Here is an 18226-nt window from a genome sequence, read left to right as displayed (position 1 = left end):
ACATATATTTTCACTCACACGTGCATGCGTAATACACACACACTACCACCTGCCCCCAGCTAAATGTACTAGCATACATAAGAGAAAGTCGGGAATGGGATGCCCACCCAGAAGAATCCATAGTGGATGGCGATGCAAGGGTCTCACGTTGTACTTAAACTTCTTACAAAAACCGTTCAGGACTTCGGTAGTGTGGAAAAAGAGGGTAGAGATTCTCCAGAACACAGCTGCGAGGGGATCTTGAGGAAGGGTCTCCAAATCAGCTTTGTGAGGAACTGAATATCTAGCCTGCGTTCTCCAGCTGTGATTCTGGCCAGGCTCCCAGGCCACTCATCAGGGCAGACATTTGAGGAGCCGACCCTCGGGACCAGGAGGCGGTGGGTGGCTGGCTGACTGCACCCCTACCGCCCACTCCTAGAAGACTGCCAGGCTCCAGGACAGTGTCCCCCACCAGAAGGCACCAGAGATGAGGCTGGTGGCCGCTGGGGTCCCTGGCCAGTCGCTGAGCACTTCCCAGTGGGATGGGGCCCCTGTCAGGCTAGGCAGGAGCGGGGAGCAGGACGGCGGCCGGGCTCCCGCCCCTCTGGGGCATCCGGCTCCGCCTCCTCCTGGAAAGACTATTTAGATCTGGTGATGCGGAGGCCAGGTCTCCGGCAGGACCCACAGACGGCAAACTGGCCGAGGAGGTCCTCCACCTGCCAGGTGCCCTCTGCCCAGCCAACAGACAGCAACCCCCGGGCCCGCTTCTCGCCTGAGACCCTCTCGCCGACAGACACAGGTACAAGCTCGGCTGTGTCCACGCCGCCTGCACCCCTCATCACCGGGGCTTGCCAATGTGCCGGGCTTAGGGGTGGCTGGCGGTGAGGACTGCCCCCCCACACCTACCTGGCTCACACTCCTTCCAGCCCCGCCCCCATGGCCCGGCCCCTGCCGGTCACATTCGGTTGCATCAGCCTGCTCTGCCTGCTGCTCCCAGGCACACTGTCCCGCGGCCTGGGCGGGAGCCAATGGCCTGCCCCACCTAGGTGAGTGGGGTTCACACCAGCCCAAACCTCGGGGCCTACGGGGAAGGAAACCAGAATCCCTGGGGAGGCCCCCCTCGATCTCCCTCTCCCTGGACCCCCCCCCCCGACTCTTCCTGCAGTAGGGAAATCACCCCCTGCCCCCTAAGTGAGAAGCCAGCAAATGGGCCTTCAGCAAATCCTGAGCAGGGCAAGGGACCCCTCTTTCTTGGCCTCCCTCCCAGGGCACTCCCCTCCCCTATGAGTAGAGGAACCACTTCGAGGAGAGGTTGGCTAGGAGAGGGGAGGCTGGAGGGATCCCCAGGATTGCCCACCTTCCTCCACCCCCAGGGGAAGGCTGGGGGGGGGTCACTCGGGTCGTGAGCACGGTGACCCACAGAGTCCAGGGGTGCCCTTTGCCCAGGTAAATGGACACGTGGCCCGGGCTACTGAGATGGCTGAGAGCCAGGACCCAAGCCCAGAGCTCACAAGGGGCGGTGGGCTTCCCCTGGTCTGCTGGATAATGACGTGGGGGCTGCGGGCTTCCCCTGGCAGTGCTCCAGGCTGTTGGGGAAATTGGGCTTCCCCTGCCAGTGACCCCAGGCCTGTGTGGAGGGGAAATTGGGTGCTTTTGGAGGGTCCCTAAAAGGTTTGGCCATCAGGTTTACTTCCCCCAACCCCCTCTGCAGGGAGCCTCCAGCCTGGGCCCCTTCCGGTGGCCTGAAACCGGGACACCCTGCCATTCAGCCTGTGGTTTGGAAGCTACACCAGGCCCTCCAGCCACAGAGGAGCGCCAACCGAGCCCCTGCCATGGGTCGCCCTCTCCGGGGTGGCCCCCACCGACACGTGGGCCCCCGCAGGTCCCGAGCCCAGCTCCTGAGGGTGGGCTGTGTGCTGGGCACCTGCCAGGTGCACAACCTCGGCCACCGCCTATGGCAGCTGGTTGGGTCAGCTGGCCCACGGGACTCAGCCCCCGTGGACCCCAGCAGCCCCCACAGCTACGGCTGAGATGGAGCAGGACAGACCTCTGTCTGTCCCGGCCAGGATGCCACCCCCCAACCCAGTCCCAAAGCTGCACCTGGGCCCCCCTGCCCCCACCCGGCCCCGCGGACTTCCTACAAACACCAATAACCAGAACAGTGTGCAGGCCCCCAAGGCTACTCCCGCCCCACCCCACACCCACCTGGTCCTGTAGCAAGCAACCTTGACCGGTTTTGGACAAGGAAGGCCGTGCACATGTGTCGACCCCAGCAGGTCTGCAGGCAGAGTCTGGACTCATGAAAGGGGCTTCAGAGGGGAGGGGCAGCCCAAGGATGTGGGGCAGGATACCCAGGGCCACGCTGGGCCAGCACAAGGTGGGCCAGTGTGGCCCCTTCCCCGCTGGTCCGGAGTCATCAGATTAGGCCCTGGCTTTGGGCACGCGCACTTGGCCTGTCCCAGGTGCCCAGCCTTTCCATTCCCTGTGCCCTGGAGACTGGGAGGGCAGCAGGAAGGAGGACCCCCTGTGGTCCCCATCCCCAGAGCCTGAGTGAGAGAGGACAGGCCATGTCAAAGTGGAGACCTCCCCCCCCCCCGCACCCCCTCCCCCTGCAGCTGGATAGCAGGGAGCCTGGGAAAAGGCCTAGAGATTCAGGAACCACACTGGGGCTGAGCAGATGCCCCTTCCCATCCCTCTGGGCGGGGTGGGGCTGGGTGGGGCAAGATCTCCAGCCCAGATAGGCCCAGTCAGAACCATTCCACCTCAGGTGGGGTGGGGTAGTCCAACAAGGGTGGGGGCGCCACAGGCTATACAATCTCCCCGGCCCCACCCTGCCCTGCTCTGGGATTTACTGGGGCAAACTGGTGGACAGCAGGAGGCTGGAGCCGGCTCGCCTAGAGTTGGGGAAGGTGGATTGTCCTTCAAGGCTTAGAAAAAGGTCTTCAGCCAGTTCCCGGTGTAGGTCCACCCCGGGTAGGGCCTTTACATGCTGTGATACCTGAGACTTTGCTAGTCCCTCATTACTGACACCCCCATGCCATCGGGACATGACCCAAGGTTCAGAAAGGAAGTTTCCATTACTTGGCATACACTCATAATGGCACTTACTCTGTCAACATTTGCCCTCGTCTCCTTCTCAGCCACCCTGTGGGGGGAGTGCTATCATTATCCCGTCTCTAGAAGCAGAAACTGCAGCCACAGAGGTCGGGGAAGTGCCTACTGTCACCGCAGTGCCCTCCCACAGAACCCCTCAGATGCCCTGCCCCCCCCCCCCCCCATTCCCACCCCTGAGGGTGGGAGCATTTCCAGGACACCATTAGGCCCTGTGGAGACAGTTCAGGCTGGTCCCTGCCCTGAATTGCGGGTGGGAAGCAGATCAGGGCAGGCTGCCTGGAGGAAGCCTAGGTCTGAGGATTGCAAGGCTCCCAGGAGAGCCGAGGGTGGAGTCCACAGGAGGCATGAGTATGGCCGGGGAAGCCCCCTCACCCCTACTCCCAAAGCAGCTGAGAGAGGCTGGAACCAGCGTGAGTGGGGGTGGAAGAGGCCAGTGGGCCGGGCCTCAGAGCCATATGCCTGTGGTCCCTGAAGGGTGTCATCAGAGCAGGCAGGGGTCGCAGGGCCGGGAAGACTGGGGAGAGAAGAGAAGGGGTCTAGGAGGGTCAAATTGGGAGAGTTAGGAGCTCCACTTGGCCGAGACCGCCCCGCCCCCGGCCGCCCCAGGCTTCCCATACTGGGCCTGTGTGTTGTCTGGTCCTCTGTACAAGCTGTTCCTCTGCCAAGGACACCCCCACATTGCCCCTTCCTCACTGGTCAGAGCTGCCAGACCCCCAGAATTCCATGCCCTTGTTGAGGAACTGCGCCAGTTTGGGGTTCATTTTCCTCGAAGCAGGATGGACTGTTGACCTCAAGGCATCCCTGTGCCGGGCCATGTGGTCGCAGCATTGCACCTGGCATCCACCTGGCCCCTGAGCTCCAGGCCATGTCTGGGCCACCTACATGATGCTCCCTGATGCCAAGCTCACCCGACTCCCGCCGGCCTTCTCCTCTCTCTCCCTCACGCAAATCCTGTCGGCTGGTCATTTGCTCCTTTGTCTAGTCCAAGCCGCCACCTGCTTTTGGGGTGATGGCTCCAGCCACCTCCCTGGACCCTCCCTCCATTCCTTCAGCAAATGCTTGCTGAGCATGTGAGAGAAGCATTAGTGAATACCCCCTCCCAACTGACACCATAGTGGAAGGAGACGGTGAAATGGACACTTTGCCATTTCAAATGGGGGGCCCCAGCACTCTCTCCCCGTCTATTCTCAGCACTGGCAGGAGGAGGCCATCATCATAAGAACAGCACACCCCACCCAAACGTCTTGTCTCTGAAGCTGAGTGGGTGCTGAGACCCACACGCCCGAGGGGGGGGTGGTGTAGACTGACACCTTGACACCTTCGTCCCCTGTCCTCTCTCTCTCTGCCCCCAGATGACCCGACCATACTCAGCATCCCCCCCACCCCCACCCCCCATCTTCCTCAAGTGCACCGGCCTTTCCAATATGAGACAATGGTTGGTTTTGCGGTGTCTGCCTCCTACTTGGAGAACCTGTCAGCTCCCGGGCAGGCATATTGATCAGTTGGGTCCTGGCTATGTCTGCCTGACCTGGTCCATGCCTGATGAGTGCTAGCTGAATTCATCTCTACCCTGACTCCGGATGGAGCCCCTCACCTCAAAAGCCAGACAAAGATCACCACCACCCCCGTCTTGACCAACCTTTAGCCAGGCTGCTCCACTGGGCCTCACCCAGTATTAACAAGTGTCCCCTGCCCCTGAGATCTGATCACCTGGCCTGCCTTTAGCAAGGATCCCCCAACGTCTGTGTCTCCCCTTAGCAATCTTCTGTCCATTGACCCCCACTCTGCTTACTGGCAGTCAACCCCCTGCTGTCTTTGTTGGATTCTGTCTCCCTTATTGCAATAGTCACGAATAAAGTCTTTCACTCTCACTTAGCAAGCGTCAGGATAACTTTTCCTATAAACCCTGCCCTTCTCATAATCCCAGGTGCCTGAGGCTGATGGGTGGGGTCTGGGGTCTGCACCACCTGTTGGGAGGGGCCTACTGTGGGAAGGGAGGTGTTTAAGGCCCTTGGAGGAAGAGCAGGAGGCCGGTGGTGGAGCTGGAGCGGACGTCAGGCCTCCAGGTCCTAATCAGGTCAGTTGCCCAGAGAGGCTGAAATCAGGAAGAGGGGGCCGGGGCCGGGGCCTCTGGGAGCTGCTCCCGTGCTGACACATTAACTTCTGAGGCCAGGAGGAGGGTGGATGGTCACTCATTACCGAGGGCCAAGGCCAAGGGGCTGGGTGGTGTCCGGTCACTTATGTAACCTGTGGGCATATATAGGGGCACACGGCCCGTGGGACTCTGACCCACCTGCCAACTCTGCTCCCTCAAGATGAAGGTGGCTGTGGTGAGTACTCCAGACCCAGCGCACATGAGCCCCACTGACTGATCACCCAGCGGCTGGTTGTCCCTCGTGGAGCCGCAGACCCCCGCCCTCTCCAAGCTGGTTCCCACCAGCCTGCTGGTCCCGGTCAAAGGGCTCCCTCCTTCCTGTCCTCCTCCTGCTGTCTAGCTGGGGCAAGGGTCAGCAGCCCCACCCCAGGCTCCCTGCAGACCCAGATCTTGAGAAGGAGATGCCGGGTGCCATGTGCTCCTACGCAGCATCCCGGGCACCCGGGCCTCACCCGGGGAAGCAGGAGTCCTGCTGACATCCACTTTGCAGATAAGGAAATCGGAGCGAGGTCGCCTCAGACTGTCATTGTGCTTGGGGAGGGGCTGTGCCCCGCTGCCTACCTTTTAGGCTCTGGTGCCCTGTGGGGACGTCCTCACTTCCTCATGGAACTGGCATCAAGGCGAAATGGGTTTCATCCTCCACCCAACCAGGGCCCAGACCCTTCCCTGGTCTACCGGCCCGATGTGGACCCAGAGGCAGCCAAAGACAAGGGCAGCTTCCGAAACTACACCGTAAGGACCCCACCGCTTGCCACCCTCCTCCCGCCCTGCCCCAAGCCCAACCTCACCTCAGCCCCATCTTTTCCTGGGGAGCGCAGCACTGTCCCCTTTTGCACAGCTCAGGGGCTGCCTCTGGGCAGCTCCCATTCACACTTGTGGGGCCAAGCCTGGGAGACCAGAGCAGTGGGCCCCAAGGGTGTGAAGGGCAGGGATGGGAGCCTCCCGGCTGACCTTCTGGCTTGCAGTCTGGCCCGCTGCTGGACCGTGTCTTTGCCACCTACAAGCTTATGCACACGCAGCAGACCGTGGACTTCGTCAGGAAGAAGGTACTTGGCAGCTCTCTGCTGCAAGTCCAAGGGTGGGGCTGCCCCCTCCCCCCCCTCCCCCCACCTTCCCCACCCCCCCACCCCCTGCCCCCAGGCCGAATAGATGGAGAGGGATCGGGCCCTGATCCCGCCGATACCATGGCCGTGCTGACATCCCCTTCCTGGCCTAGCACACCCAGTTTGGGGGCTTCTCCTACAAGAAAATGACTGTGCTGGAGGCTGTGGCCATGCTGGACGGGCTGGTGGACGAGTCGGACCCAGACGTGGACTTCCCCAATTCCTTCCATGCCTTCCAGACGGCTGAGGGCATCCGGAAAGCCCACCCTGACAAGGGTGTGTCCCCTTCCTGGGGTGGGCTGCAGTGCAAGGCCAGATGGGGGTCTTTGCCTTTTCCTGACTTCACCCCTCAGTTCCAAGCCTTCTCCTCTGCCCACTAGCTTTCTCTGTCCCTCTCCCTCCCAGACTGGTTCCACCTCGTGGGGCTGCTGCATGACCTGGGGAAGGTCCTGGTTCTAGCAGGGGAGCCCCAGGTAAGGCCAGAGGTGGAGGGGCGCGGCAGGTTGGGGCTGGGGCAGCCTGGGTTCAGGGATCTGGGCTCTGGAAACCCCCCACGTGGGCAGGGCAGTCACACCCACTGTGCTTGCCGGTCCCCAGTGGGCGGTTGTTGGAGACACCTTCCCAGTTGGCTGCCGTCCCCAGGCCTCTGTGGTTTTCTGTGATTCCACCTTCCGGGACAACCCCGACCTCCAGGATCCTCGATACAGGTGCTCCTCCCCGGCGACTGGTCTTCCTCCTCCCCGCAGTGCACCTCAGCCCCTCACCTTCTATCTTTCCCTGCAGCACAGAGTTCGGCATGTACCAGCCCCACTGTGGGCTAGAGAACGTCCTCATGTCCTGGGGCCATGATGGTGAGGCCAGTTAGAGCCGGGCAGTGGGGAAGATGGGGACCATGGTGGGGGCCATGGCTCTGGGTGCTTTGGGGTGACACCTTGTCTCCCACAGAGTACATGTACCAGATGATGAAGTTCAACAAATTCTCTCTCCCACCGGAGGTAGGTGGGGGGAGGGGCTAAACCAAGAACACCCAGCCCTGCCCGGCCCGGCCCGGCCCAGCCCAGTTTAGCCTGGCTCAGTTCGGCCAGCCTGGCCCTGCCCGGCTGGGTGTGACTCCCTTCTGCCCTCAGGCCTTCTACATGATCCGATTCCACTCCTTCTACCCTTGGCACACGGGTGGCGACTACCGGCAGCTGTGCAGTGAGCAGGACCTGGCCATGCTTCCCTGGGTGCAGGAGTTCAAGTACGGCCATTGCTGTGCAGGGCTGGGTGGAGGGGACTGGAGGGTGGGGGGGCCGGGGGGACGGGGGGGGCTTCCTCACGAGGCACTGCCCCTCCCCTGTTGCAGCAAGTTTGACCTCTACACCAAGTGTCCAGATCTGCCGGATGTGGACGAGCTGCGGCCCTACTACCAGGGGCTCATTGACAAGTACTGCCCTGGTGTGCTGAGCTGGTGACCGGCCTGCCCACCCTGCCCAGGCCTGGTCAGGTGCCCTGGGGTGACAGCCAAGGTTGGGGGGACTCCACGTGCACATCTGCGGTCAACACTCCCTGTCCTGGTGGCCACTCTGCCCAGTGGCAATAAAGACCTTGAAGCAGCTTATGAGTCTGACCTTCACTGAGGCGGGGGTCTGTTGTGGCCGCAGTAGCCTCTTGGACATGTGTGTCCACTCCTGCCACCACACGCATCTTGCTCCGCTTGCCAGCTCCGGCATCAGCATCTGGGGTTGCCCTGCCCCTGCTCACATTCTCAAAACAAGTCCTTAAAAACAAGACAAAGCAGAACACTTGATAGCTAGGAGAGCAGACGGCATAAAAGCTCATGGACCGTGTGCAGGATAAGTGCAGTGAGCTCCAGCCACGGATAGCACCCCAGGGCCTTCCCGTGCCCCACGGTGCAGCCCTCGCCTGGGGTTGGCAAACCCCAAGTATGTGTCCCTCAGCACTACAGTTTAGCACCGGATTCCCCTCTACCTTCTAGCAGCTTATTTCTTTATATTTCTTTCAATGTTTGTTTATTTTTGAATGAGAGAGAGAGTGTGAGCAGGTGAGGGGCAGAGAGACAGAATCCAAAGCAGGCTCCAGGCTCTAAGCTGCCAGCACAGGGCCCAAGGCGGGGCTCGAACTCACGAACCTAGCCGTGAGACCACGACCTGAGCTGAAGTCGGACCCTCCACCGACTGAGCCCCCCAGGCGCCCCTCTAGCAACTTATTTCTTGGACAAAAGTGGATCGAGGAATTTCCTTCTGTTGAGATTTTGCTAATTGCATCCCCGTGGTATTTACTAACATTTCTCCGGTATTTCCTACTGCGTGCACATAGAGGCTTAATCAGATTAAGACTTGGCTTGTGGGGGCAAGGGTGCTTTAGAGGCAGTGGCATATTCTTTCCCAGGGGCCACAGGCTGTCTTTTGTGGTGTGGAAGCCACTCTGTTCAGGTCCACCTAGCAGCCCTAACCCGTTAGAGGGTGGAGCTATGATGTCCTGGCCCCCAGCCTCCTCAGTCATCTGAGGGAACACTGCTTAAAGAGAAGCTTCCTCCCCTGCTTGCGATCTGGCTCTCTCTCTCTCAAAAATAAGTAAGTAAACATTTAAAAAATATTAAAAAAAAAAAAAGAACATGTAGATCTCAGCACATTTGTGCTTTGGTTCCTTGATTTTATCACCCTCGCTGGTACTCAGACCCCCCCTCGGCCAGGGCTGGGGTACAGCTTCCAGATGGCTCCCAGGTCCTCCTGACATGACCGCAACAGTCTCTGGTGGGTGTCCTGCTGTCTGGTGATAAGACACCCAGACTGTGGTAATTTCCTGTGTTTTTGTAACAAATTACCACAAATTTGTTGGCTTAAAGCAAAAATTTATACTCTCGGGTTCTGGAAGCCAGAAGCCTGAGATGACGGTGTTGGGCAGAGTTGTGCTCCCTCCACAGGCTCCAGGGAGGAACCATCCTTGCCTCTTCTGGCTTCGGGGGGCTGCCTGCACCCCCCGGCTTGTGACTCCACCTCTGCTCTGTCTTCTCATGGCTTCTCCATTTACCTGTACCTTCTGCCTCTCTCTTATGAGACACAGTCATGGCACCGGGCCCAAGATGATCCCTCATCTCAATATCCCCAACTTCATCACATGCACAAGATGCTTTTTCTTTTCTTTTTTTAAGTTTATTTTGAGAGAGAGAGAGAGAGGGAGAGCATGCACGAGTGTACAAGTCGGGGAGGGGCAGAGAGAGGGAGAGAGAGAATCCGAAGCAGGCTCTGCACTGTCAGCACAGAGCCCAATTTGGGGCTCGAACCCAAGAACCATGAGATCATGACCTGAGCCAAAGTTAAGAGCTGGACGTTGAGTCCCCCAGGGGCCGCAAGATGTTTTCTTTTTTTTTTTTTTTTTTTAATGTTTATTTACTTTTGAGAAAGAGGGAGACAGTGTCAGAGCGGGGGAGGGGCAGAGAGAGAGACACACACAATCCAGGCTCCAGGGTCTGAGCTGTCTGCACAGAGCCTGAAGCGGAGTTTGAACTCAGAAACCCCAAGACCATGACCTGAGTCGACTTCGGAGCTCAACTGACTGAGGCACCCGGGTGCCCCAAGATGCTTTTTCTAAATAAGGTCATGTGTACAAATTCCAGGGATTTGATGCGGACACCTTTGGGGGGCTGTTTGTTCTCGAGCCCCTCCAGAGCTTTTCAGTTGCAATCCGAAACGAGCCGCCATTGGCAGAGGGCAGGAAGATGCCAAAGGGACAGGCCGCTCCAGGTTAGTAGGTGGCAGGTTTAACAAGCAAGGGAGCCTACACGTGAGGCTTGTCTGGGGCGACCACAAGACTCCTGGGTCTTTGCATCTGCCCGCGGGAATCTTAGAGGTTTAGGGGCACCCGGCTGGCTCAGTCGGTAGGGTACGTCACTCTTGATCTCAGGGTCATGAGGTGGAGGCCCACGCTGGGCGAGAGATTATTTTTTAAAAACTAAGGATAGAATCTTGAAAGTTTACACTCAGCACTTAAGCAGCTTCAGTCACATGGACCGTCCAGTTGGTCTCCACCCCACATCGCTATCCTTGGAGCAGCTTCGGGGGCGGGGGGGGGGGGGGCGGGCAATGGGACGCACACGGCAAAGACGGGGGAGGGGTGAGGAGCCCTCGATTGCCAGGGTCCAGTTCACGGGTGCAGGTGGTAATGTCCTCCCCACGACCTTCCCCAATAGCTTACCCCCGGAGGCTGCCCCAGACCTGGAAGCTGCCACTTCAGGGAGCCCTGGCTTCTCTGAGGGGGAGACGGTATTTCATATCCACACGTTGGGGGCTAAAGACTCACTCTTGAACATTCGCCTCCACTCCACCCCCTGGTGTGGCCACTGGAGGTGGGGTTACCCACCGCCTTCCCCGCCCTGCTTCTCCCCGTGTACCTCTCCCCCGCTCCCACCTCAGGAGAGTGCGGGCTCAAATGTGTCGGACTTGCTTCCTTCTGGAAGACTGTTCTCTTGCACCATCCCTGGGCAGCCTCCCCAGCAGTGGGCAACCTCTGCCACTCCCTCCGGTGAACTCTGGCAGTGCAAGTGCAGGGTCCCTCCCTGGAGCTGCTCCATGGGGGGGGGGGGGGGGGGGGGGGGCGGGCGGTGCTCGGCAGGCTGAGTCTCTGGATCCAAAGGTACCGTTCAGATCTCATCCCTGGGGGGCCTTCCCCGTGCAGAGCAGAAGAGGCCATCTTTGCTCCTGTCCCCAGTCCCCAGACCCTGTCTGTGTCCCTTGCGATAGCACCAGGGTGGGTAGCGCAGTGTGGGCCAGGGCCCCATCTTTCTGTCCCCCTGGGGACTATCAGGCCTCACTGGGCTCCAGGCACTGAGGCAGCCGAGGAGCCTGCAGGCAGGAGGAGGGCTTGGCTCTCCGGCTTGCTGGCATCCCCACCCTGGCCCCTACCCCTGCAACGTCCCTCTTCTTGCTCTAGCCGCCCTGGTCTGCCTCTCCCCGGTGCCCCAGGCTCAGCCTTCCAGGGCGCCTCTGATTCGTCAGGTTTCTCTTTGAATGGGCCCGTGGGTTCCCTCCGAGAAGGTGGGTTGCAAGCAACAGAGCCTTAGAGGAATCTGGAAGTTGTTCTCGGGCCCATCTAAGGCAGAAAGTTGGAGCGCTGTGCGGGAACCGGAGGGGACCCGGCAGTCCGCGGCCTGCTGGAGCAGGAAGCTGGTGGATGGCCAGGCCTGGGGGACAACGAGCAAGCACTGGAGCAAGGGGGCTGCTCCCAGGGCACCGACGGCCCAAGAAGGAAATAATGGCAAGTTCAAATCTTTCCATCTCAGGCTCCAGGCATGGCCTGAATGCAGAAACGATCTGCACTGAGACAGTGGTTCTTCTGGTGCCCCTAAGGCCCTTTCAGGGGCCCATGAGGTCACCTGCCTTTTTCACTGAGCTGACGTCCAGGGGACTCGGTGGGCCAGGGGTTTGCCCACTCTGCCACACACCAGCTGAGACTGCGTCCTGACCTGGCCCTGACCGTCCAACACCGCGCACCCCAAGTCACAACAAGGTCAGTTTTACTTAAGAACGAAGTCGTAAACGTCACTAATATTCTTAAATCTCTATCTTTGAGTGTGGGTCTTTTTAATCTTTTATGTGGCAAAATGGGACGTCCGTTTTTGGACACATGAGGCGCTTCTGCTGAAGCTATAGAAGCCTTTTCCCTGGAACAACACCTACTGGACAGACTGTAGGTATTTGGTCTCGGGCATTGGGCAGGGCATTTTCTTGTTTCTTTTCTTTTTATAAAGACTTTTTAAAGTTTATTTACATTTAGAGAGAGAGAGAGAGAGAATGGGAGGGGCAGAGAGAGAATCCCAAGCAGGCTCCAAGCCATCAGTACAGAGCCCGACACGGGGCTCGATCTCACGAACCGTGACATCATGACCTGAATTGGCAGGCATTTTCTTAAAAATGAACAAAATGAGCCTGTCGCTTCAAGAAAAACAATGGTAGCATTTGTTGCCAATAATAAAATTTAGCTTTCAAGCAAAAACAGGATTTGGGAAAACCTGTGCCCGCAGCTGTGAACATGACAGCTTCCTTAGACTCGGTTTTAGGATGAGATTGGTGGTGATACTAACGAATGGGATTTTTTCAGGTCGTACGATGTCACGCGTCAGCATTCGGAAGACCGGTGTAACTCAATGAACGGATATCGTCTAAATGACCAACATATGATGCTCCTTGCATTGTGTAGGATGCACCAGTGGGTTCTCATGGGACAGAGGACAAAAAGTTCATTGGGATGGCTTCATATTCCAATTGCAATGAACCACCGAGAAGTGACTACGTGTAGTTTTGATACGGTATTAAAGAAGAACACCCACGGTGATCTGAAAAAGTTTCTAAAATATTCTTCCCTTTTCCAGCTACATATCTGTGTGAGGCCAGGTTTTCCTCATATCCTTCAACCAAAAACATACTGCAATAGTTTGGCCAAAACAGCAGATATGAGAAGCCTGACATTAAAGAGATTTTGCAAAAACGTAAAGTATGCTACTCTTGGGGCTCCTGGCTGGCTCAGTTGCTAGAGCATGTGACTCTTGATTTCAGGGTCATAAGTCGGAACCTCATGTTGGCTGTACTTTACTTTTAAAAACAAACTAACAACAAAAAAAAATCTATGGCACTCTTCTTAATTTTTTTGAATACAGTTATTTTTCATTAAAAATTTGTGTTCATGGTAATGTGTAGTGAGCTTATTTATATAGTTAAATAACATTAGTAAGTAAATAAAGAATTTCTCAGTTTAATTTCAACGTGGTAGATATTGATAGATATAATACCTCCGAAACAAAAGCTCTTTGGAGTCCTCAATTTTTAATGTTTATTTATTTTTTTGAGAGAGAGAGAGAGGGAGAGACAGAGCATGAGCAGGGGAGGACCAGAGAGAGAGGGAGACACAGAATCCGAAGCAGGCTCCAGGCTCTGAGCTGCCAGCACAGAGCCCCACGTGGGGCTCGAACTCAACACCGAACTGAACCATGAGATCATGACCTGAGCCGAAGTCAATGGACGCTTAAGCTTAACTGAGCCACCCAGGCACCCCAGGGTGTCCTCAAGCTTTAAGAATATGAAGGAGTCATGGGGCACCTGGATGGCTCAGTTGGTTAAGCGTCTGACTTCGGTTCAGGTCATGATCTCGCGGTCTGTGAGTTCGAGCCCCGCGTCGGGCTCTGTGCTGACAGCTCAGAGCCTGGAGCCTGCTTCGGATTCTGTGTCTCCCTCTCTCTCTGCCCCTTGCCTGCTCACGCTCTGTCTCTCTCTCAAAAATAAACATTAAAAAAATTAAAAAAAAAAAAAAAGAACGTAAAGGAGTCCTGAGACCAAACAACCGCTCTGTGGGCTCCGTGAGGGCTGAAGTGGAGGCCATTTCTGAGCACAGCCATATGGAGCTCTCTCACCAACCTCCGGGGCCAGCAGCACGCCCCGCCCCAGGGGTGCAGTCAGTCTCCACGGCAGATGTTGTCTGTGATGCTGGGCAGTATCGTCAACACCCTTTTGTGCCAATTTAGACTTGCCGTCCTTGTCCCCTGTGCTTCCTCCTGCATCACTGTCCACTAACTCGTGAGTGCCCATCACCGACGTATCCCGCACAACACTGCCTCTGGCCAAACGTGTTCTTCCGAGCGAAAGGCGGAAAACAGAGGCTGGTATCAGTGGGCCCCGCATATGCCCCATGACCCCCAAATCAATGATCTGACGGAATAATGGAGCAGACAGGCGAAGCCCCGGCCACGGTGCCAGCTTGCAGACAATGCCCTCGGGAGTCAGGCTGCAGAGAACGCCCTGTGCGGCGAGCCTGGAGTGCAATGTCCGGGAGCCATCCAGTGAGCATCTCTCACTCCCGCACCCAGGGTCCCCTGGTGAAAGTGTTGCGGTCCATTTCGGTGACTCTGGGAATGCTGCATCGTGAAATGTGGTTCTCAAGGAAGCAATGCTTTTCCCCAGACATGGCAGCGCTTCCCTGGGACTGGACATGGCTAACCACACAGCTGTGCGGAGTGCCTCTGCTGTAGGTTGAGCAGGCAGTGTGTGACTGGTGCTGGCCTTCACGGGGAAAGGGCTGCTGGTGCAGGACTGAGAGGCCTCGGGAATGCTCCAGGTGACCCCCGGATGCCTGAGAACTGCCAAGTCTCTGGCCAGCATCGGTGGAAGACTGCAGCACCCTGTGTAGATAGGCCCAAGCAACTCCGATGCAGAGTTGCTGAAATAAACACAACCCGGGGGCCCGTGGGTGGCTCGGTTGGTTGAGCGTCTGACTCTCGGGCTCAGGTCATGATGTCACCTTTCCTGAGATGGAGTTCCAAGTCGGACTCTGTGCTGATAGTACAAAGCCCGATTGGGATTCTCTCTCTCTCTCTGCCTTTCCCTCTCTCTTCTTTAAAATGTGTAACTAAGCATTTAAACATAACCTGTATTTTTTCTTTGCTGTCCTTCAAACACTGACCATTTTTTTTTTTTTTTAACATTTACTTATTTTTTAGAGAGTGCAAGTGGCGGAGGGGTACAGAGAGAAGGACAGAGTATCCAAAGTGGGCTCTTCGGTGACAGGCTGACAGCAGTGAGCCCGAGGTGGGGCTTGAACTCACAAACCTCAAGATCATGACCTGAGCTGACGTCGGACGCTCAACCGACTGAGCCAGTCAGGTGCCCCCCAATTTTTGTTTTCTTCCCCGGTGGCTAACTTCACAGTCTAGCATGTGAAATGCAGAATTTGGAGACAGGATTGTGCTGAGCTCAAGGGAAGGTAGGTGTCATGCTGGAACCTGCAAGTGATGTGGGTGCAGGCACGGACCAGATATTGGGTGCCTCTGTGCCTTGGTGTGACCTAGGGTTTTTGTGCAGGGTGTGGAATGGCCGCCTTGTATTAGTGAGACCATCGCTTGTAGGGGGAGGGGAATATACATTAGGAAGATGGATTCATCAGGGTCCTGGGCACCCCAGGGGGTTACATGTTGTGTCAGATTTCCTGTGCGTGGGGAATCTGCATTCTCATGAGTCTGGGTGGGAGGAGCCACTCTGCCCCTTGTCGCCTTTCTTTCTGGAAGCCAGAAAAGGGAGAAACGTGGCATTACCCTGGAGCTATATGGGGCCGTATTCTAACCTGGCCATGCTCGACTCCTAATTTGGAGCTGGGAATAGGCTCTCAAACCCAACTGTGTCCAGGGACAGTGTGTCTTCACTAGGCCAGGCCAGGCCAGGCCAGGCCAAGATTTTGGCCATGGTCAGTCTTAGTTTGTGGTGTGGGGGCATTCAAGAGAAGTGTTGGTTCACTGCATTTGTATGTTCATTCGTGCTTCTTTTGAAGCTTGGAAAGATTGTGTTGGTCAGACAACTGAAGGGTTAACAAATAAATTAAAATTAAATTTGTAAAGCAGTTAAAGTATTTCAGGCATTTAGGATTTACAAATTAAGGGTGCGTGGGTGGCTCAGTTGGTTAGGCGTCCGACTTCAGCTCAGGTCATGATGTCCCAGTTCGTGAATTTGAGCCCTGTGTCGGGATCTGTGCTGACAGTTCAGAGCCTGGAGCTTGCTTCGGAATCTGTGTCTCCCTCTCTCTCTGCCCCTCTACTACTACTCTCTCTTTCTCTCCAAAAAATAAACATTAAAAAAATTTTTAAAGTGGCGCCTGGGTGGCTCAGTCAGTTGAGTGTCCGGCTTTGGCTCAGGTCATGATCTTATGGCTTGTGGGTTGTCGGGCTCTGTGTGGACAGCCCAGAGCCTGGAGCCTGACTCAGATTCTGTGTCTCCCTCTCTCTCTGCCCCTCCACTGCTCACACTCTGTCTGTCTCTCTCTCTCTCTCTCAAAAATAAATAAACATTAAAAATTTTTTTGAGAAAAAAATTACAAATTTAACCTTCCAGAGTTATTGCTAAAACCTACCGGATCTAAAAAAAAAAAAAAAAAAAAAAAAAAAAAAAAAAAAAACCCCAACAAAACCAAAACCCTGCTAGATTTAAATAGAGGACAGAAAATTAAAATACATGGATGGGGAGACTTAATTTTGTTAAGATGAGAATATTACCAAAGCAGGCTACAGAGCCAGTGCAATCCCACTGCACTGCATAGAAAAATCCATCCTAAAATTATTATTATTTTTAAAAATTTTTATTTATTTTTGAGAGAGAGAGAGTGTGAGCAGGGGAGGGGCAGAGAGAGGGAGATGGAGCATCCCAAGTGGACTCAGTGCTGATAGCAACGTGCCCAATGCAGGGCTCGAACTCCTGAATGGTGAGATCATGATCAGAGCTGAAGTCTGATGCTCAACCAGCTAATCCACCCAGGTGCTCCCATCCTAAAATTAACATGGAGTCTCAAGGGATCCCAAATAGTCAAAAGAGTTTGAGAGAGAAGAATGCTGGAGGACTTGCATTTCCCAATTTCAAAAGTTACTACAAAGCTACAGTAGACAAAACACGGTAGAACCATCATAAAGACAGATACACAGACCAAAGCAATAGATCAGAGATCCCAGAAATAAAGTCCTTGCATATATGGTCAGTTGGTTTTTGACAAGAGCACTGAGACCATTCAATGGGGGAAAGGGAAGCAGTCTTTTCAAAAATGGTGTTGAGAAAACTGGATATCCACATGCAGAAGATGAAATTAGACCCCTACCTCACACTATATGCAAAATTAACTCAACACGGATCAAAGACCTAAATGTAAGAGCTAAAATTATAAAACTCTTAGAAGAAACATAGGGGGAAATCTTCCTTGAATCTGACAATGATTTCTGGGATGTGACGCCAAAGTACAAGGAAAGAAGAAAAAACAGATAAATTTGACTTCATAAAAATGAAAAACTTGTGCATTGAAGAACACTATAGAGTGAACAGTTAATCTGCAGAATGGGAAAATATTTGCAAATCATATATCTGATGAAAGGTTAATATGCAGAATATACAAAAACCTACAACTCAATAACAAAAAGCAAATAACTGATGAAAAACAGGCAAAGAATAAATAAAAAATAAAGATACAAAAATAGGGGGGCCTGGATGCCTCAGTCGGTTGAGTGTCAGACTCTTGGTTTCAGCTCAAGTCAGGATCCCAGGACTGTGGGATCGAGCCCTGTGTCAGGCTCTGTGCTGACAGCACAGAACCTGCTTGAGATTCTCTCCCTCTCCCTCTGCCCCTCTCCCCTGCTCGTGTGAGCGTACTCTCTCTCTCTCTCAACAAAACAAAACAGGCCAAGGACCTGCATAGACATTTCTTCAAAGATATGCACATAGTCAATGAGCACATGAAGTTGCTCAACATCGTTAGTCGTTAGGCAAATGCAAAACCCAAACTGCACGCAATACCATTTCAGACCCAATAGAATGAGTATCACCATGAAAAAAAAGGGAAATAGCAAATGTTAGTGAGTATATGGATAAATTTGAAATTTGAACTGCGGTATATTCCTGGAGGGAATGTAAAATGGGACACCTGCTGTAACAAACAGTTTGGTGTTTCCTGAAAATTTAGCCATAGAATTGCCAGGTCCTGCAATTCTACTCCTAGGTGTGTGCCCAAAATAATGGAAAGCAGGGACTCACACGTATACTTGCCTGTCAGTGTTCATTTATATCATACACAATAGCCAAAAGGTGGGAACAACCCAAATATGCGTCGGTGGGTAAATAAATAATCAAAATGCGGTGTAAAAACACAACAGAATAGTATCCAGCCATAAAAAAGGAGTGAAGCTCTCACACACGCTACTACGTGGATGAATCTCGGAAACACGCTGGGTGAAATAAGCCAGAATAGACTGTGTGATTCTACTCACATGGAACGTCCAGAACAGGTAACACCGTAGAGACAGCAGATGTGTGGTTGCAGAGGGCATGATAAGGAGGGGTTGCAAGATGCCAGGTAAGGG

General features: G+C 55.0%; 2 protein-coding genes across 2 annotated transcripts; both read left to right on the top strand.

The window, feature by feature from the left end:
• Positions 1-592: 592 nt before the first annotated feature.
• Positions 593-4226, top strand: ADM2 (adrenomedullin 2). Its single transcript, XM_040490460.1, has 3 exons — positions 593-778; positions 906-1025; positions 1691-4226. The coding sequence occupies exons 2-3, from the start codon at positions 916-918 to the stop codon at positions 2007-2009; spliced, it is 429 nt and encodes a 142-aa protein (XP_040346394.1). The 5' UTR covers positions 593-778; positions 906-915; the 3' UTR covers positions 2010-4226.
• Positions 4227-5294: 1068 nt separating this feature from the next.
• On the top strand, positions 5295-7951 carry MIOX (myo-inositol oxygenase). Its single transcript, XM_040490459.1, has 10 exons — positions 5295-5423; positions 5900-5980; positions 6214-6294; positions 6465-6627; positions 6757-6824; positions 6949-7058; positions 7135-7202; positions 7297-7346; positions 7479-7591; positions 7697-7951. Exons 1-10 carry the CDS (start codon positions 5409-5411, stop codon positions 7803-7805), a joined length of 858 nt encoding a protein of 285 aa, XP_040346393.1. The 5' UTR covers positions 5295-5408; the 3' UTR covers positions 7806-7951.
• The last annotated feature ends 10275 nt before the right edge of the window (positions 7952-18226 follow it).

Source organism: Herpailurus yagouaroundi, unplaced genomic scaffold (assembly GCF_014898765.1).
Source record: "Herpailurus yagouaroundi ecotype Mexico unplaced genomic scaffold, PumYag 182, whole genome shotgun sequence".
Lineage (NCBI taxonomy): Eukaryota > Metazoa > Chordata > Mammalia > Carnivora > Felidae > Herpailurus > Herpailurus yagouaroundi.
Note: the sequence above shows the minus strand (reverse complement) of the source record. Positions and strands in the feature narration are given on the sequence as shown.